Raw genomic sequence first — 21,067 nt, forward strand, 5'->3', positions numbered from 1 at the left:
TGTTGAAAAGAAACATTTTATTTGCCAGAAAACCAGCAGCAGAATAAACAATACATGGCAGGTTCCTCCACTCCAGTCCCTGAAGGGATGTGGCACTTTGGCGCTTTTTGTGCAAATTTGCTCACACACTTTGCAAAAACAAGTCTTTCAAATGTATACAGTATATATATTTTTTTTTACAAATAATGAAGCATGGCACTTGAATTTACATTAGTAAGATAATGTAACACAACAGTGATGTGATGGGGAAAAAATCTCCATACATCATTCTTATTACAGTCTCAGTAGTGCACATTTTCACATTGGGATATTAATTTCTGCATTCGGGAATATTGTGGCACTTATTTAAAAAAGAAAAAAAAAAGGAGTAGATGCTAGCTTACCCCTTTGAAACCTGGATCAGTTTTTCTTGTGCTGCATCCAGACTCTTTTCACAAGCATCTAAACCTCTGAAACTTGAGCAAATTGGTTTGACTTGTGTCAAAATCAGGGAAATCAGCAATTTGGGTAGAAATGTCGAGCAAAATGCAAGAAATTTGTCAAAGGTGAAAAAGAAGAGGGGAGTTTATTAGAAAATTATCAGAAAAACAGGGAAAATGTTTGGACAACTAGTTTGAATTACTTTAATTCTATTTTTGAAATTATGTTGTGGAAATATTATTATTATTAATACATTTTTCAGGCAATTTCCTCTTTTTTATTATCTGTTTTTGATAATAATAATAATACATTTTACTCATGGAGCGCTTTTTAGGGATTTTTTTTTACTATTTATCTGGTAATTTTCTTTCTAACTTTTTTGTCATTTTGGGTTTCTTGTTAAGTGCCTTATTGCCTTTTCCCATAAATTAAAACAAGCTAATTTGCTCAGGTTTCAAAGGGTTAATGACCAATGGGCCTCATTAACTAATACCATATGTGCTAAGAAATGTTCTTTCTTTCCGCACAAAAAAAACCAAAACATGAATGCACGCATACTTACGTCGGGTTCACGTGCGTACAGTCAGACTCGTACTAAACTGACAGGCGCATGCGTTCTATCTACCACGGAAATACCTGTGCCTGCCAACAGGTGTATCATGGAAATAGTTGTAGACCATAGAAAAAGTTGTTTCTATGGTCGTGTTGACACATCACTCGGCAGCCGAAAACAACTGATATCTGCCAGCAAGGTTACATGTCTTAACACCTGTTTGGAGGTAAATCATAATCTTTTATACCCTTTATTTAAGTGCAATTTCATGGTATTATAAATTTGTAGGAGTAACATTAGCCGTCCAAGTCAATAAAAACAATGGAAAATAAAACTCATACGTTTCGATTTGGGTATCCTTTTACACGTTACTCAATTGTTAGCCAGAACTGAGGTAATGTTTTTAATTCGTGATGTTAACGGTTAACCGGTAATATGTTGGACGCTGTATTTTTGGTGGTAACGAATGTGGTGGGGTGGAAGCTAATGTTAGCTAGCAGCGCCGCTCATTCGGCGGTTACCGGTTGTTAACACAATCCTGACTAAGTTGGAAACATTGCACCCAATCTCCAATGCCCCCCTCCGGCTGGCCCGCGAAGAAAGCTCTAAATTATAATCCGCAAACACCCTTAAACGTTGTTAATCACCGTTTACTTTGTTGGTGCTGTTAGCAGTGTCAGCACGGCTAACGTTCGTGATGCTAATGTTAGCACCACTACAGTTAGCCGTTAGCTCTTTAGCACTGTTAACACAGGGTTCCCACGGCCATGGAAAACCTGGAAAAGTCATGGAATTTCACACATTTCACCTTCAATGTAATGTAACAGAATGGCAAATTTATTTTCTGAGCTGTCAAGGTAATGTAACTCCAATATGAGTCAATGTGCGACAACTTTTCTTTTTCTTTTTTTTCTTTTTTTTTTTTAACTGTTACATACATTTTCTTGCTACATTACATAATTTTTAGTCACTGAATTAGTAGAAATCATTAAGAATGAGGTAAAAGTCATGAATTTTTTTGTGTTTAATGTAGTTTGTAAAGTTATCTTCCATGGATATGATAAACGATGGCAAATTTATTTTATGTTTATTTTCCTCCAACAGTCCACCTCTCCTTTCATGCATGCCAGCCAGCTAGCTGAAATGATGTGTGAATAGAGAATAGAATCTGTTATGTCGGAAAAATGCTGGCCAAGTGGGGCAAGAGAAAAATGTTACTATTGTTCCTTGAAAAGTTTTGAAAAAGTTAAGAAAATTTGTGGGAACCGTATCAACAGTGCTAAATTGGTTTTGCAGCTCAAAATACAGCCACTAACTTTCTGCAACGCAGTCCCTCGCAAGGGGTTTCGAAACATTAAAGTCTTTTCAGCTTGTGTTAAACTTAGACTTTATTTCAGGCTTCTAACCAAAATCACATTCAAAAAACCCTCTGACTTGGTCATGAGGGAACCGGGCGTGCTGAAATGAGTTTTAGGACTCATTCCTAGGGCACTTAGAGACACTTTGAAATACAGTGCCGACTCTTGTATTTCACATCTTTTTGTGTTTTTTTCCCCGACATTCATATGAATATTTTATGACAATAATTGATAAGGATAAAAGGGTGTCACTTTCCTGGTTACTGAATACATTTGCCAAATACATAAGTAAACCAATGTTTTTAAATATTGTTGTCTATTAAAGCCTTCTTTCAATGAATGTTGTTTTAATATGCTTTGCATTTAGCTAAAAATTTGTGTGTTTTCATTTTCTATGACAGCTGGGCCTTCATCACTTGTGAGTACGCATGGTCTGAGACAGTTCTGAATTTCTTCGCAGAGTACAAACAATTTCAGGTAAGAAAATATTCATGAATCCCAGCTTTGTGGATTAAATGTTTGTACGCTTAATTTAAGCTCAGTTTTTTTGTGAATGAGGCCCAATGTTTGTTGGTTATGGCTTTGGGCGAAAGGTTTGCGCTGTGACTTTATCTGGTGTCAGAGCAGTCATGCTGACCCAACCCACACACGCAAAGATGTAGTGTAAATGACTGCTCAGTTGTGTTCAGACGAAAAAAACAAAATTCAGTCATATATAAAATAAGACAATCCATTTACACCATCATCAACGCGTCTGACTCTCAGGTAAAGCTTTTTTTTACAGAATTGTTTAGAACAGTGCTTGGTAACAGCAAAGCTTGGTGACGTCTCGTGTTGAGTCTTTTAAGGCAGTGTGACATCACTTGGGGGCTTGGTTTTTGCTTCTGATTGGTCAGTCAACACTAAAGCCTCAGTGATTAGTCAGCAACGGAGGTCAGAGGACTATCCCAAACTGTTGGGTCATTTGTCCTTGTGTGACTCTGGTTCTGTTTTTGGTTTTGTTGGTGGTGCGGTCAGTTGTTTCATCTGCATTTCCACTCTGGCTTTGCGGTGTTTCTGGACCAGATTGCCGCCGGCAAACCCCAAGGCGCCCCCTCCCAGAGCAGCAGCCACCCCTGCGGCTTTGAACCCAGCCAGCAGGCCTAGTGGACCTCCTAATACACCACCCAGCAGCGCCCCGGCAACCGGCAAAACCGCCAACTTGTAGCCCACCGCCTAGAGAGACAGGAAAAAGAGACTGGTTTAATTTAACATCCTCACACACACACATTTGGAGGCATTATTACTTTGTGGCTTCATGACAGTCTGCGATATAGTTTGGACGTGTCTATCCTTTCATGATCACACATCGACCCATGGAAGGAGGGAAAAAAAGACACAAACAAGCCTGCATGTGTAAATGTAAATCAACACTTCCATAGCTGCATCAAAGAGTTTTCACTATCTCCATGTAGGAGAAATCAGAGAGATGTAGCCTGTGTGTTATTACGGCTGTTATCAACAGAGTGGAACGTGCTCTTTGCTGATGACAATAATGACATGCGCGCGCGCACACACACACACACACACTTGATTAACACTTCACCATTAAATTAATCTAGTTCAAAAGCTAGCATTGCTTGTCCACACCCCTGTGGCGGTCGAGGGAATTTTAATTTCATCTGAGACGAGTTAAAAGGACTCTGGGCACAGGATGTAGAGGAAGGTGGAAATGTGTGTGTGTATGTGTGTGTGTGTGTGTAATGCTGTTTGACCTGATGACAGATTACAAGCTTTCAAACACGTTAAAACATCTGACATCCCTCTCATCTGCTTTATCTTTTCCCACCCCCCACCGCCCGTATAATGTGCAGCCCACTGTATCTACCAGCAACCTTACAGAGAGGTCAACCTTTGTGTGGCCCATTGGGTGAATTTAATTTAAAATAACCATTTCAAACAAGTATTTAATTATATGTGGCATTTATTCTATAAATGTTAGGACTAAATTTCAAATTGTTAAGGGGCACTGCATTTACATTTTATTAAAAAAAAAACAGATTTTCTCACTTAAAACCTTTTCCCACCTGATTATTATCAGTCTGATGGCCGTAAAGCTGTTTGGGCAATGGCCAATATTTTGGGCTGATCTGCAATAGCCAGTGGATATCTGAACAAAGACTCCTTTTTCTGTGTGCATTTCGTTTAATCTCTGTAAACAGATATAATTAAGTAATGCAGATTAATTTTTTAAAAGAAATCTAATATGAAGCTAAGTTCGTTGACAGACCGTAGCTGCATTTTGGCCAAAGCGTTCTGCCTCTCCACGTGGACTGTTTGTCAACCGTTCAAACGTGATTAGTCAGTACTCCTCAGACTACGAACAGAAACCTGAACCCTTCAAAAATATCAAAAATCTTGTCCTGTCGCTTACAGATTCTGTATAGAGATTATTTCAAACCAAGCAATGATTTTAGCCAAAAAAAAAAATAATTCAAAGGAATATTTTTGTAATATAATTTTCACTGTAGCCTTGTTATTTTACTGTGTCCATGGAAACGAGATGAACAAAGCCATAACGGTCTCCTTACAAGAAAAGATAGTCTGTTTACTTTTTTGAGAACCAAATCATTTTCGAACTAATTAGTTTTGAAACAAGCTTAGTATCTGGTTATCTGCATGGGAGCGTGTGTTCAGTTGCGCGCCATATCTCTTGCCTTGTTGTTGATGCTCGCTCTGGCCGGCACGCTCACAGTTTGGCTGTACTGGCTGCCTGCTCCAAACACCGTGAAAAAAACTCTGCTTGTATGATCAATGTATTTTTTAGAAATTCTAAATAGAATAGGGGCAGTAGTCTGGAAACCCTATTTTTTTCATACTCTTCTTTTATTCACACCTGGATATCACTTAAATGACATTTCATACTTTTCCATACTGCTGGAAACCCTGTTTCCAGTGTCGGTGTATTACTCTGGATAATCCACAGACTGTGCTGTGAACAGTTTGGAACTACTTTATGACAAAAACAATAATCCATATAAATAAAGTTTATTTTTTCCACATTATTCAGTATAATGCAAACAAGATGTCTAGACAGGGATGTTGCTGTTCATTTGAGTGGTTGCAGGAATCTCAGTAACCAGGACAAATCAGCATGGCTGAATACCATTACATATTTTGTAATTTAGATGAATAGACAGCCTTGGCAGGGGGCTGCATAAAAAGCTATGAAATTGCTGTTTTTCATTTTGGGTTATTTACTGTCCAGCATTAGAACTTGCAGGTTTTTCTCGGCACACAGGAATCATAACTCTGTGTCATCAGTGTCTCAGAGGGTCTTTAATAACAGTGTAATTACTTCGCTCCTCCATTACATTCCTTAAAAGTGTGAGCGAAACACAGATCAAAATACGCGGCTTCATCTGAAAGATGAGCATTTCTTTCCTTTACAGAGCAGTGTGTAGGATTAAGGGTTGGAAATTAGCAACAGCCACCAGCCAAATGCTGGTAAAATATGTAAGTGGCTGCTAAATTTGCTTCACACACCAGCCAAAAAAACAATGGTTATCTATTGAGTGGCTGCTAGATTTTGGAGTCCACCAGCCAAAGTTGGCAGGTGGGCAAAAAAAGTGAATTTCCAACCCTAGCAGGATTTAGTGGCATCTAGCAGTGAGGATTGCAGATTGCAACCAGTGGAAACTTCTTCCATGTGCCAAGTGTTGACTCCTGGTTATGATTCCATCAAAGGTAATTGTTCAAGAGGTTTTTTAGGAGCCGAATTGTCCGCAGAGGTCTCTTGCCCTCAAAACAAATGGACGCATTGATTAAACCAAGTAAAAACTCTAAATGAAGCAATTTAAAAACCAGTTCTTCCGATGTGGTTTTGTTCATTGCGGAGGGGCTGCTAACTACAGTCACAAATGGCCCTCTCTGGAGCCAGTTTTTGGTTTGTTCGTTCTCGACTACTATATAAACATGGCAGTGCAGTGATACGATCTACTTAGACAAGGACACGCTCCCTCTGTAGATACAAACAGCTCCTTCTAAGGTAGCAAAAACATGATGCTTCTTATTTTCAGGTGATTATACACTAAAGAAAACAATTATTTAATATTCAATTTCTACCAATATACATCCTACACACCAGACCTTTAATGGTCAAACAAAATACTGAAAGTTAGAAAATGTCAGTTTTTAGTAGAAAACAATTTGCACCAGTGTGTATTTGAGTGTGTGTGTGTGTGTATTTGTGTGTGTGTGTGTGTGTGTGTGTGTGTGTGTGTTTGTGTGTGTCTACGACACGTAGATTAACAAAAACAGGTGATTCATTCTGAGTATTACAGACGAAAAGTTCAACATTTCAAGTGCGTAATACGTGTGAAGGGCACTGAGTTGTCCCTCTGAGTTACACTCAGTGTGTAAGAGTGTATTGAATTGATAATGGAAGCTCGAATGCTGCTCCTGAAAAACTATTAAACAGTCATTCAAACCTCTCCCCAATGCTACACACACACACACACACACACACACACACACACACACACACACACACACACACACACACACACACACACACACAGACCCTCTCTTGTCACCCCTCTCATCCTACCTCTCTATCACTCCTCCTCCCCTCCACTCCTCTCTATCCCTCTCCTCTCTCTATTTCCTTAATTGCAGCTTTCCTCCGTATTCGCACGGATCAATAGGGACAAACGCTGTGGAATGGCTGGGAGGCAAAGTGCCATCGATCTCCCCATCTCCCAAACACTACACACACATCAGATCATCAGGACACACACACACACTAACACATACACACCTTCCCTAGGCTCTTGGTCCCCTCCTCCACGTTGGCAGCGGCTGTGTTGACGTTGTCCTCTATGCTGTCAATCTTCTCCTGCTGGGACTGATGCACAGGGGTTGGACACACACAAACACATATTAACACACATAGTCAAGCGAGCCTACAGAAACACACGTGTGTAAGGGCAACCACCTGTCGTGTGTTAAGTTATTTTTTATCTGTTCAAATTCTGCTCCACAGCACAAGTGAGGGGTGTGTAATAAGAGTGTGTGGAGGTTGTAGGTTTATTCAAAGGAGATTTCACTGGGGGTGGGGTTATAGTGTGTGTGTGTGTGTGTGTGTGTGTGTGTGTGTGTGTGTGTGTGTGTGTGTGTGTGTGTGTGTGTGTGTGTGTGTGTGTGGCATTGTGTAGATCTCATGAAATATTCAGAGTGGCAGCTGTCTCTCTCCATGTGAGGCCTGGATGGACACAGTGAGCAAACAACAAACCAGAACCACTTTTTCTTCTTCTCCTCCTCTTCTTCCTCAACACCACTTCCCCTCTTTCACCTCCTCGCTCTGAGCTAAAAGTTGATTTACAGTTTCAGCCCTGTCAGTTTTAACGGCTTCCCTATCGTTGGTGTGGAGGCATAAAAAGTGGCTCTGCATATTGAGAACTAGAGCTGCAGGGATTAGCTGATTAACCAATTAGTTGATTAAGAGAAAATTACAACTATTTTGATAGTCCATTAATAATTTCAGTCATTTTTAGGCAAAAACTAGCTGTGTTCGGCTTTTTAAATGTGAGAATTTGCTGCTTTTCTTTGTTATTTATGGTAATAAACAAAGAGGTAATTTGGGTATTGGACTGTTGGTTGGACAAAAGAAGCCATTTGAACACATCATTTTGGATTGTGGGAACTTGTCATTGCATTTATCACTTTTTTAAAAACATTTTATAGACTAAATAATTGCTTAATGTATTGATAATTTAAATAATCATCAGTTTTAGCCCAATGTGGAACTATAAATGCATGCAGTTGTTGCCAGATGAAACAAAAAAACTAGAAAATCCTGACACTGGATACTAGAAATGAAAAGCGTGAAGTGGGGAGCTCTCGTGGATAAAGTGTGAAAAATGTCTCTGGTTTGAGACCTTTGTCACATCTCTTTCTACCTTGTTTCCCATTATAATCTAACAACTGCATATAATGCCAAAACATAGTCATAAGAATAATAATTATCAAACAAAAAGAAAAATGACAACAACAAAAAATATTCCATTATAACAGGTGCTGATATTTTTTTTTAACTAATCAAATAAATGTTCATCTCTGAACGATAAGTCTGAATAATTTCCCATCATGTGATTACACATTTGTGTATGTTTACGACTTGTGGTGGGATTTAAGAAAACATGTTTGCTAAAATGAAAGTGTATTCATGACTTTGACAACCCTAATTGGATTAACAGTCTCATTCCAAGGTCCATTCAGTAGTTGGCTCGAGAGAAGATAAATTTTAACACCTACAGTTCAATGAGAACTAGGCAACTCCATCTGCTGAGGAAAACTGTGTGATCTGATTGAGAGCTTCATTAATAGGACATGGTAATGAGAATGGATTTAAGTTTAATAGTTATCTATGGTTAAAGCTAGTGCTTAAATAATCTTTTGATCTATTGATTTGTGCATGTGCAAAAAAAGTATCTATTCCAGTTTTGGTTAACAGTGCATCATTTGAGTCATCTTAAAGGTAAAAATTAGTGAGATAATATTTTGATTCATTGTGTTTGTTTTATATTATGATATAATATTCTCTGTTTTGAAGCTTTGGTGATCTCAAATGAAATGAAATTAGGCCTGTGTGATATGGAGAGAATTAAATAACACATTTTTTTTGCCCAGTAACTATCGATATAGCAAAGATATTGTGGAGTTGACAGTTGGTGCTTTCAAAAAATATTTGCAAAATGAGATTTTTTATAATTACCGATCAATAATGTCGATATAATGACTAAGTGGGTAAAGGCAAATAATAAGTTCATAAAATTACAGCACTATTACAACATCCAAAATCTAAGACAATATCTAGTCTCATATCAGTATAGTATAATATCGATGTACTGCCCAGCCCAAAATTTAATCAAATAATGAAAACTTTACCTGTTTACAAGACTCTAATATAACTGAATAAGGAGGTGTATGACATTAGACACATTCGAGTCTGGTTACTTGTCAACATTTTTTAGAGTAAATAAATAATAAAAAATACTTGATAAATCATTCAATCATTTAGATCCTGTATTTTTTGGTTTAATACAGTTTAATACATTGATCGGCGGCTCTTTAAGACACACAAAGACAAAAACATACAGATAAAAACACAGACACCGGAACAGCCACTAACATGACGCATGTACAGACACAGAAACAACCACACACTCACACTCAGTATTTCCACTGTGGCTGAGCGCTGGAATATTACTCCCCGAACGGCGTACTTCACCCTTGAGACACCACAACAACATGTCTATGCTCTTTCTGGCCCCCACCTCATGCCTCTGTCTGTGTTTTTTACCCTGACTACATCCTCACTCTCTCTCTTTCTTTTTCACTATTAATGACTTCTTCACTCAGCCTCCCTGCTTCTCTCTCTCCATCCCCGAGGACAGAGTGATAATCTGAGCCGTCTGTTCTCCACCTGCTCCGATGTATCCATTGTTCCCCGCCACAACCCCTGTGGACAGCCCACCGTCCTCTCCCAAATCCTCCCTCTGGCCCTCGTCTACTCCTCGATCTCTCCCCCTGCCTTGTTGAAGGGCCTCTGGAAACGCTATAGGCAAACTGCCACTGTCACGTTGTTTACATTCACAGGAGTAGCTGTGCACACATGTAGACGGCGAGATGTGAATGTAGCAGCCAGGAAGTTCACAGTAGAATAGTACTCACATGGACGAGCAAAGAGAACTCCATCACCAAACCGCTCAGTTCCTTCAGACCCTGAGAAAGAAAATAATTATTTAATTGTGATACTTTTCACACAAATCTGCAGCTACAGTTCGTTCAATCTGTTAGACTGACAATCACATTAACTAAATGATGTGAATGTGAAAGGGTCAAATGCATTAGATGATCTTGCTAAAGCAATGATTAATGCATGTAAGCAAAGCAATGTTTAGTACAGCGCAAGGAGACTTCTTTCTTGTTCTTTGAGATTGGTGATTTGATTGTAATTCAACATTGGCCTTTTTCACAGAAACCATTTTGACATGTCACAGTAGGAAAGGTACAAGTTTAAATAATGAAATTAATAATTGCTGATTTCCACGCATGTATATTCGTGCATGTGTATGTATCCTATTGCCTAGCACATTGCTGCCGCCGCTTTTCATTGTGCTGATATGGTAGTTATTGCTGATATCAGAACATTGTGGTAGCAGAATTGCCCATCCTCCAGTTCCCCTGGTTAACACTGTTAGCTCTGTCGGCACAGTTGCTGTTGTTTAAAGCTGTTTATGGAGTTAGCACCGTTTGCTGCTGGCCGCCGGCTCAGCCACCTCTATGCTGAGAACCGTGTGCTCTGAATTGATAGTGACAACTATCAACAACAACAACAAAACAAAAACAGGAATGAATCTGTAACTATTGCCATATATTAGAGTTGATATTTTTAGTATTTGATGCTATAATTGCTAGGCTAAAATAATACATTGACCTCCTTTGTTTAGAGTGACATGGACAAAGACAGACAAATATACAGCTTACACGATGCTCTGTCATGAGAGCTAAGATTTGGACAGCACAAGTTCTGGTCCTTTTTTTTTTAAATGCATATGGAGAATATGTTGTACACCTAAACTGGCACATCAAAAGAACGGCAAAACAACAAGACAATAAAAAATTTCTTTGAATTTAAGATAAGTCTAAAATAGAGTTTGATATTCACACTGTATGTTAGTGTCCCGCCCTCATACCTCCTCCAAGTTGTCCCAGGACTCAGCCGCACTCTGATCAGCAGGGATTTCTGGAAGCTGGAGCAGAATTTGCCTGCCAGACACTGGCTCCTCGCACATATCGTCATCAGCGCGGTGACTACTGGAAACGCAGCTGGACGGCTGAGCAGCAGGTGGTGTTGTCGGAGCAGGTTGAGGCACGGGGTTAGAGTGCAAAAGCAGGAAGTCTTGTGCGGCGGCTGACGCCCTGTCTTTGACTGGCTTGATGAGCGCTTCCAGAGCGGCGGCGTCTTCGGCGCGTACCCGTGTGCACAGCTTCTCCATCTCTCTGATGTTCGCTCTCAGTTGCTGCAGGGATACAGAAAAGAAACAGATTTCTCAGTCAGATTGAAGATAATGTCTGAAAAAAATGTCAGAATGAAAGAGACAAAGTGAATGAAATGCAAGGTACGAGGATGCTTGACTTAAGGGGACACATGGACAGACAGAAGGACAAACAAACCTGTCCTCATTGACACAACAATGCACACATAGCACGTCTGCAGACAGGCAGTCTTGCAGGCCCTCCCCTCACTTGCAGCTGAATCCATTAACTGTCATCCATGACATGGTCAGCTCGGCTGTGTCGCCATATGACGCAAAGTATGAGGAATTTTAGAGGTTAGTAAAGCTCCGGTTTCAACATCATTGAAGTAGTAGACATTTATCTTAAAAGTTAAGATAGTTTATTATTAGCCATTAGCCGAATGCCACTTTAGCCGTCTGTTATGTTATCGTGAAGCAAGCGGCTAACAGCTGCCGACTCTGTTTGATCAGCAACGAAAATATGGTACAAAGTCACCAGATGCAAGGAAATTAAACAGGCATATGCACATTATTGTAGTTCTTTTTTTGCAGTACCTCGGACAACCTAAAAATATTGTTTTCACTTATATCTTACAGTTAGCTTGCTGTTTTCTTTTGTTTTTGCACTACCTAGGGCAACTTAAAAATATTGCTGTAATTGATGTTTTTGTGTGTATTGTTCTTTTCTTCAGTAAAAGTAAAGTAAAAATATTTTTTATATTTTTTTACTTCATTTTTTAAAATTCAAATATTTAAAAACATTTTTTTTTAGTATTTTTCTGGGTGTAAGTATCAAGTTAGAAATTATAGTATTGTGACAACCCAGCCATTAATAATAATAATGATAATAATAATAATAATTTAATTTACAAGTTCTCTTGAAACTCAAGTAAGCCGTTGGCACAGATGGAAACAAAATCCAAATTATCCCAAACTACAAATCTACACAACTTATTTTAAATCATTGGAAAAAAATAATAGTTCCGTTTGAGAGGAGTGCTCATACTGACAGTTTCAGCATCCCAATAAACTGCTCTGGTGATGGGAAATGTGTGTGCACGTGCGTCGGGGTGTGGGGTTTAATAAGCTGCAGATATGAGGCTGGGGACCACGAGCCCCCTCATCCCGCTGTGCCCTGAGGGTGACAGGAGGATTACATCCCAGCCATCAGCCCCGCAGGCCGCAGGCTGACCCGGGCTCAGGGGGTCAACGTGCTGCCGATAACACATTCTGCTAATTACACAACATGAATATATATACATACACTTGTTCTGGTGTGCATGAAACAGAAAAAACACACTGATTAACACAGAGTTAGTCAGGTCGGGAACCTGTCAGCCTACAAATTAACCGTGAGTGTACAGAGCTCAAACACACACAGAGCGACCAAACACTGACTCAATAGCAGATATTCATGATAAAACAGTATTGACTCGGCTCCCCTGTCGCGCAGTGTTTGCTGTGGCTGCTGTAGTAAAGGTGGGGGTACTGATTCTTGAGGTTAGTCAGGCGCTTGGCTAGTGGGAGTAAATGTCAATCATCAGGTAGATGGAGGAGGGACAAAAACAGATGCACTCAAAATAAACAGGCAGACTGAAAAAACATACTCAGACAGATAGATTAGCTCACCTACTATCTATCTACCGGCCTACCAACATCTATCTATCTTCTATGCTGTGGACTATAAGCACACACATCTAAAGCACAGTAACACTACTCTGGATTAACACCATGAAGACACAGGAAAGCACTCTGTGTGCATCCCTGGAGTTTGCAGGGTAATGGTGAGAGGATGGGTTTGTGCCTGTTTGGAGTTATTTCACCTTCAGAGACATGGTGGCTTCCAGGCAACAACATCCTCTGAGACATTTCACACCCACCATGTGAACAAGACTGCAAGTACTTACACACACCAAGATATGGTCGGTTTGAGGTTTGGTTGCAGCTCTTTTCTTGCCCTGATTTTTTAAGAGTGAATTCATACACAAAGTTTATTTAGTCGTAAAAAACGGATTCAGTGTTCGTATACATTTATACAAAGATTAGTTTTTCTGCGCAAGCTTATTCTATATAAACAGATTTGACTAAGTTATTCTGTTGCTTGGTCCACATCTCTTTGCTGGAGATGTTAGTTGTCATGGAGGTGGTTTGGTTATCGCGTAACCTTAGGTTTTGTTCATGTAAAAACTTGTCATATATAGGGGTGCAGCAAGTATGTTGGACCTCGAGTTGAGAATATCAAGTTGCTGTTTTTGTGTGTCGATCAAACACTAAAACATATTCACTTTGCTCATTGGGATATGGCAGAGTTATCTCTTGGTTTACCAACAGTTCTCTCCTTAATTCATATCCTTAAAGGGTAACTTCGTTAACTGTCCAACCTGGATGTTATTTTCCGATGTTTTTGTGTCTCGGGGACTGTCAACAACATTTTTTAAAATTGGTCCAGTATTGAGCAAAACTGCTTGTAATTTTATCCGTTCGGTAAATAAGCACTGTCACTTTACGTCCACTAAAAGTCCTGTTTTTTGCCACTGACAGGCTCAGATTGTTATTATACATATCTGACAATTTATAGAAAGGATCCCTACAAAGGCAGATCTTTTTGTTAAAGAGTACAAATCTTTTAGTTTAACCAGAAACAGCCTCAAAACCACTACTGACAAACCCACCAGACTCCATTTAAATAAGCTGTGATTTTAGTGCGTATAGAGCCAGCATAATTTCAGGGGTCCAGGTTGAACAATACAATAGTTACTCTTTAACTGGATGAAGGCACCTTTCACTGTCCTGCCACTGATTTTCACTGTAGATTTTTAAAATGGAGATACCCCGTCACCACAAATTGGTAACCTTCATATTCCTCCAGAACTGAGCTCAGTGTCAAGAAAATTTGAAACAAAAAATACACTATGCAGTTGCAGTCATGTTTGTTATGCAATTCTGAGACGCAGTGACTCTCATAATCATCTGCACGATGCTCACATTCACACGTCTGCCAGACTTTGTCTTGAATAATAGAGAAATTGCCTCTGTGTTGACATACACGCTTATAGTTACAGATGTGAATTGTGGTGTTTTGAAGAAACTGGAATTTGTGATATTGCTTGCTGGTTGAGAATATCATGTGCTGGCTCACATCTTCTGTTTCACAAATTTACAAGAGAATATCAATCACAGTCAGGCCATTTATCAGTTTTCTCTTTCACATACACAAACACCTATGTTTTTCTGAAGTTTTCAGAGTATTATGTTCTACCTGAACCGTTCTGCTGGCATTGATATGCTCCAGATGAAGCCGCTCCCATTGCTGACTTTGTTGGAACTGCGAAAAAGAAGGAAAAACTATGTTATCCATCTGTGGACCGGAAGTAAAGAGTGTGGATGTGAGAGTGCGATCATGTGTCCAGCCAGATTTCAGCCGTCACCTTCAGTATGTTATTGTGGTGTTTCTGCAGCCTCTCCAGGTCCGTGGGTAGAGCCACTTTAATGAACTTGTGGATTGGTGCCTCCAGGCGCCTCAGTGTCAGCTTGTTGCCTTCCTCTGCCATGTGTCCTGCTGACTGCCCACAGCCAACACCTCTTTGTAACTTAGACACTGCACCTGCTCAGCTTTATCGTGCTGCCCCCACACACACTGTAAATACCAGCAGAGTATGATTTTAATAAATACATAAATCAAATGAATAAACTCAGTGACACATGCGGGTCTGCCCACACATCTAAAACTGGCGCGTCCATAGGACTAATACATTTTTTTTTCTTCTTGCCAGCTTCCCCTGAGTGAAAAGAGTAACTTTAGTATTACTACACTTGCATGATACACTAACAGTATAGCATCTCTGCAGAAACGACTACTCGATCAATTAGCTGACAGCAAAGTAATCCACAATCTGGATAATCTATTGAATTTCTTAAATAGGGCTGCTCGATTTAGGATTGCAATGTGAGTTGTGGTTTTAGTGGGAATGGTCATTTTTGCATTTCATTTTCACCAAAAAAAAAGACATTAGTCATTTTTGCTGGGGTCTGTACCAAACAAACATGTTCCCTTACATCTGGAATATGATTTGTAGGCAGGGGCTTGTCTTTAGCACCACAATGCTTTTTTATTTTTAGAAAGGTATGTTGTGAAATAATTAACGTTTATCAGAAACATAGTAGCTCCTTCAGGTTGAATATCGCACTCAAGCTATTGCAATGTTGATAATATTTTCATAATTGTGCAGATAATATCTACTGCACTGTTCAGACGAGCCGTTTAAAGTATTTTTTGTAAAACCCATTATAGATGTGTTGATGTCAAAGTAAGGAAACAGTTTATTTTAAAACTACGAATCAACTTGCAACAGATGATTCATACACACGTACGGTTTGATAACAGCTGGCTAGTTAGCTAAGGAGCTAAATGAACATAGTACCAGCATGACATTAGCTGTTAGCTGAAGTACTGAAGCTTGTAGTTTCTGTTAGACATCAGCTGATTTATCTAGAAATTCTTGAAACACCAGTCTACTGCCGACCGTCACACTCATAAATGAAACTTAAAGGACATACGGAAACACTTACCACTGAAAATATCAATCCAGGATTTAATTTACATACACTAGAAACTGTTATGAGCCGCTATACTGTTTGGGAAATTACCGATTCTCTACATTTGATAGTTTTAAGCAACGCTTTCGCTTTTTGTTCTGACACTTTGCTGTTTGTAAACAACTCTCTTCCCAGTGCGTCCAAGAATAGTTTCCGACCTCAACCAGCACCCGCAGCACATTGTGTTCCTCATCACCGTGACCCGTGACCGTATTGTTAACGACAAGTGACATTTCTGAGACAATATTTCTGTTAATGACTCTATTATTGTGTGTTTTTTAGACTAGGAAAATGCAGCATACAAAATAAAAATAAGAGTCCAGAAACGTTAAACACACGTGAAACTGATATATGTATACAACTAGGCTTACTGCTGTTACAGTTATCAGTTTTATTCCAATCAATTAAATATTTGATCTAAATATATGGGTCAAGGCTGTGGTAATTTAGGGTTTAATAACATGGCATTACATTCCATATTATACATATACAGTATTACATATGTCTTCCACACTCATATGAAATAAAAATAAGTTAAATAGATAAACTACAATAAGGGACTGTTCGTTATTTATGAGAGGGGGTGGTGGAAAACAGGGGAGGCACTTCAGATATTTTTTAAGCTCTTCCAAAAACAGAAAGGAATGGCAGAGAGGAAAGGGAAAAAATAAAAATAAAAATGTGGAAAAAAAGGTGCTTGAGAGATGCGTGTATCAAGAGAGGAAGATCAGGTGCCCACAGGGACTGCTTATGCAGAAGGACCATAATTTGGTGCTACGCCCCTGATTGAATTAATCATTATGAAGGGAGATAAAAGTTACATAAAATGTAATTGTTAAATGATTAACAGCAATTTGGGGATTTTTTTTATTTTAAAAATGTTTTTGTGGTTAGTCAAACATTGTTTAGGTGAGTGGGGTTTTGCTGTGGGCCCCTCGGACTTCACAGCCTCAAAATTTCCCACATCTTGGCTACATCCCTGCTGTGTATGGGGTCATGATGTTTGATGTTTGGTATAAGAGGAAGTTATTTGAATGACTGTTGGGTCAATATGTGTGGTAACATGAAAATGTGTGACCTTTCAAAATGCGTCACAATTACTCATAACAGCTAGACTATCAAAAACAATATGAGCATGGTGATATTTAAGCTGTGGCGATATATTAATAATTCATACTAAGATCACAGCCCCAGTTCCAGCATCACTAAATAACACGTGTGATTATCACAAGTTTAAATTATCTGGTTAGGCTTATAATAAAGAGACTATTGATGAGATTTGATTTGATATATTTGCTAAGTTTTTATTTTTTGTGAATTCCATTTAGCTTTTCACAGTTGGCTGTATGTGTAAACAGCATCAGTCCTGTGGAAAGAAATAAAGAGTGTGATGTTTTTGTCTATGTTGTGTTTAGGAGAGAGACAAAGAGAGAGAATCGGGGTTCCCCCTCCTCTACTCTGAGATCAGCCTGTGTGAGTGGGTCTATTGCATGTTTCCACTCCTCTTCTTCGACACCTTTTACCTTTGACATTTAGGCCAACTCCCCACACACTCTTCCCTCAGCGGATGCTCCTTGCAAGGGGCCACAGTAAAACACACAGTCCCCAGCGACAGGGGATTTCCCCTGGTGATGTACGCATGTTGTGTGTATGTGTGTCTGTCTGTCCACTTCCAGGGGACTCCCAGAGTTACAGACAGAGGGGGAGGAACAAAGCTGACAGTGAAAGTCTAAATAGCAAATCATCAAAAATGTTTGTTTTCATCTGTCTGCCTCTGTTTGTGTGTGTGTGTGCGTGTGTGTGTGTGTGTGTGTGTGTGTGTTAGGCTCAGGAGGACTCAGGTGCCTTTCGTTTTAATCTAATCCAGGAAGTTTGTCAGCAGGAGAGGAAGCCGGCGGGGAGCTCCGTTCACTTCTTACCTCCTGCATCTTTTTTAAAGGCGGCGTGATCAGCACATCCTGACGGCTTGGAGGATAAAGGCCTATTTTTCTACAACAGACATCTTGACTTGTCATAGTAGGAAAAGCACAGGTGTTACTAATAACATAAGCCGTGACCGAACAACAGTGAGCCAGCTCAATACCAGGGGCCAGATGCATAAATGACGTGTACGCACAAAAACCAAACGTGCGCCTTTTCCAAAACATAAACCAGTAGTTATAAGCAGAGAATGTGCGCACATCACACATTACTCAGAGCAGGCGCACTCATGATAAGTACGAGATAAGATATAAATTGAGAAAAGGCGAACATTGGTTTTAGGATGTTTGCCAATTTGACTGATTGCAGTTTACACAGCAGTCTGTAAAATGTCAATTAAAGGCACATTTATAGAGTTCATTTGAAATTATTTATGAGTGATACATTTCAGCATTATTTTTATTTACATTCATCTTCCTGATTGTGATTGTGATAGTTTCATTTAATTCTGTGAAGCATTTTGTAAAGTCAGTTTCAACATAAGACTGACTTTTAATGATCAGTATGATTGAGATTTTACTGAAGTAATTAATTAGTAATACAGATGCCACAAATATCCAAAGCCGTGCGTAATGACGGCTGCTCCGGCACTGTTTGAGTATCTCACTGATGTGATACAGATGCTGAAATTTGTCTTTCTTTACCGTATTTAAGGGTGTTTCTACATCCATTTATGGTGAACTGTGGGTATGGAAATGAGGCTTGTGTCCGTGCGCCCAGCACTGCAGTAATGGAGATTTATAAAACAGAATCAGACGGACGCACGCCTTTATAAATCTGACAAAAAGAATACGTATGCAAATTTCCGTCTGTGTACGTACACACAGTTTAAGTCATGAATCTATACAGAGTTTTATTCATGTGGCCCCTTGACTCTGATACTGAAGCAGCTAAATGGAATTCAGCCATCATTCATTTTATCATTCACAATTGTGCTTTTACTGTGACATGTCAACATTTCTGTGTAAAAAACGCTGCAAACATGCAGGTCTCCCATTCACATGTACACATTTTGATATCATCAGTCTTAAAGGAATCGTTTTACATTTCTGAATGGATTAGGATTTAAATGTGTGTGTGCGCATATGTATTTGTGTATGTGTGTGTGTTCTAATGGGACCTCTAATTAAGACTCCGGGGATATCTGCTATCTGTCAGCACTGATCGATCGGCCCGGAGACTGACAGCTCACTATGTGTGTGTGTTTGTGTGTGTTTGTGTGTGTGTTTGTGTGTTTGTTTGTGTGTGTGTGTGTGTGCGCGCGCGCAGGCAAATTTGATTGTGTGCATTTCAAGTTTCGAGCAGAGCTCTCGGCGTCCTGGTCAGGTTATTCCACTTGTCACTCAGAGATGTCACTGTCATAGAAGTAGGGTTAATTTGCACTCATATAGTACAAACTCACGCCAGTGCAAAAACGGTGGGGTTGGTCCTTTTTTCTGTATGCTGATCAAACACAGAGACGTCCTTTCCCACTAAAAGTGTTTTGTGTCCCTAATTCCTAAAATTTGTGTTTTAGTCATAGGTTGTAAAAACAATGGACAGATTTACCGTGATGTCACCCATTGGTTTATGGACCCAAGATACAAGATGCCAAGATGGCATCAAATCATTCCAACTGAGTTTCTCGTCTGGCGGATAAACCAAAAAAGTGCCTCTGGGTTTATTTCTGCAGTATGCGCCCCTATGAATATGCACAGTAGTGTTTGTCCTGCTGACCCCCCCACCCCCCTGAGTTCCCACTCAGCTTAAAGAATTTACATTGTGATGATGTCCCATATTTTTAAAATGTTTTTCTCAGCTCAAGAAAAGTTTTACAATAACAAGACCTCCATGGATCAAAAATTCATTACAGAGAGTCATAATTGAATTTGTTTTAGGTTTGAGGTGTCTGTCAACAGTTTTACAGCCGTTTCTTTTACTACTATCTACAAGAGAAATGCATTTTGAAGTCCCAAGTTTGGCATTTCAGCTGTGACCAGCTTGTTTTTTTTTTTTGTTTGTTTGTTTATTGAGCCAGAAGTGACCATACATGGGGACAAGAGGATGGCAGAACGAGGGGCAATCTGACTGAGAAGCTGAAGACACAATCGTCAGACAGCCCATCATTTTAAACAGGTAGGTTATTTAAAAATCACCAATAGTTGTCATGAAAATTGAAATTAGCAATAGAGACCAAAAATGTTTATTTCTGCTGTAAAGTTGGGCACTTTACCATGGCTCTCTATGAGGATTTAATCTGTTTTGGAGCCAGCCTCAAGTGGCCATCAGAGGAACTACAATTTTTGGCGTTAAGTTAAGAGGCAGTCACCCATTAAAATTAAAAATAAGAAAAATCTTTTAAAAACAAAAAGGGTGAGGGGCGTGCCAGGGAAGCTTGCCCAGGGTGCTGAATGTGCTAGGTCTGGCACTGTAGACAGCTTTTAATTCTTTGATTGAGTTTGAATTTTGTGTAATGTCACATCATAGATTTATTTGTCGTCGTGTGTTCAACATTGTGCACTCCACACTCACTCTGAACTTTACTGTGGTGCACTTTTTTTTCTCCCTCTCCCACACACAGAAACACAGACAAACATGCGCACACACGCACACACACACACACACACACACACACACACACACACACACACAGAAAGAGCTGTTCGCAATTTCACTACTACAGTTACTATCAAACACCTGACTGTCTGAGTGTGTGTGTGTGTGTGTGTGTGTGTGTGTGTGTGTGTGTGTGTGTGTGTGTGTGTGTGTGTGTGTGTTCATGCTGTTGTGCAGGTGGACGAGTGAGTGATGGCAGTGACAGTATAGACGGCATGTGCTGTGAAATGTCACCATGGCGATCGATGATGTTTAACGAGGCTGGAGGCTGATCTGGACCTCATGCTAACATGAAGCTGTCCTCTCTTCCCTCTTCCTCCCCCCTTCTCACTCTCCTAATCCCCCTCTACTCTCTGTGAGAGCCCAAGGGTCCCTCGGGAGAGAGGCGAGGCCTTTTACCTGTCAAGAGGCTTTTGTGTCTGACCAAATACACGCACACACAAAAGCGCACACGTACACACACACACGTATTCTAAATAAAATCATCTCAAATGGGTCTTTTG

At 39.7% G+C, this 21,067-nt stretch overlaps 1 protein-coding gene and 1 long non-coding RNA gene across 2 annotated transcripts; one reads left to right on the forward strand and one right to left on the reverse strand.

The window, feature by feature from the left end:
* Positions 1-2: 2 nt before the first annotated feature.
* On the reverse strand, positions 3-16,147 carry stx17 (syntaxin 17). The gene is made up of 7 exons (XM_042490789.2): positions 15,963-16,147; positions 14,822-15,030; positions 14,653-14,718; positions 11,070-11,396; positions 10,045-10,095; positions 7,130-7,216; positions 3-3,546 (listed from the first exon to the last, which is right to left on the reverse strand). The coding sequence occupies exons 2-7, from the start codon at positions 14,942-14,944 to the stop codon at positions 3,292-3,294; spliced, it is 909 nt and encodes a 302-aa protein (XP_042346723.1). The 5' UTR covers positions 14,945-15,030; positions 15,963-16,147; the 3' UTR covers positions 3-3,291.
* On the forward strand, positions 883-21,025 carry LOC148188298 (uncharacterized). The gene is made up of 4 exons (XR_015777965.1): positions 883-1,199; positions 2,733-2,808; positions 19,987-20,084; positions 20,925-21,025. It is a non-coding gene; the product is annotated as an uncharacterized LOC148188298 (long non-coding RNA).
* The last annotated feature ends 42 nt before the right edge of the window (positions 21,026-21,067 follow it).

The sequence above is a fragment of the Plectropomus leopardus genome, chromosome 11 (assembly GCF_026936395.1).
Source record: "Plectropomus leopardus strain MGB_pleo_1.0 chromosome 11, ASM2693639v1, whole genome shotgun sequence".
Lineage (NCBI taxonomy): Eukaryota > Metazoa > Chordata > Actinopteri > Perciformes > Serranidae > Plectropomus > Plectropomus leopardus.

What these genes read in the sequence shown, in the direction of transcription:
- stx17 (XM_042490789.2), bottom strand. Translation starts at nt 14,944, where the DNA reads ATGGCAGAGGAAGGCAACAAGCTGACACTGAGGCGCCTGGAGGCACCA. An exon ending in ATGCCAGCAGAACGGTTCAG is followed by an intron (nt 11,397 to 14,652) that starts GTAGAACATAAT and finishes GTATCCCTGCAG; the next exon opens with CAACTGAGAGCGAACATCAG. An exon ending in CCTGGGACAACTTGGAGGAG is followed by an intron (nt 10,096 to 11,069) that starts GTATGAGGGCGG and finishes TTTCTTTCTCAG; the next exon opens with GGTCTGAAGGAACTGAGCGG.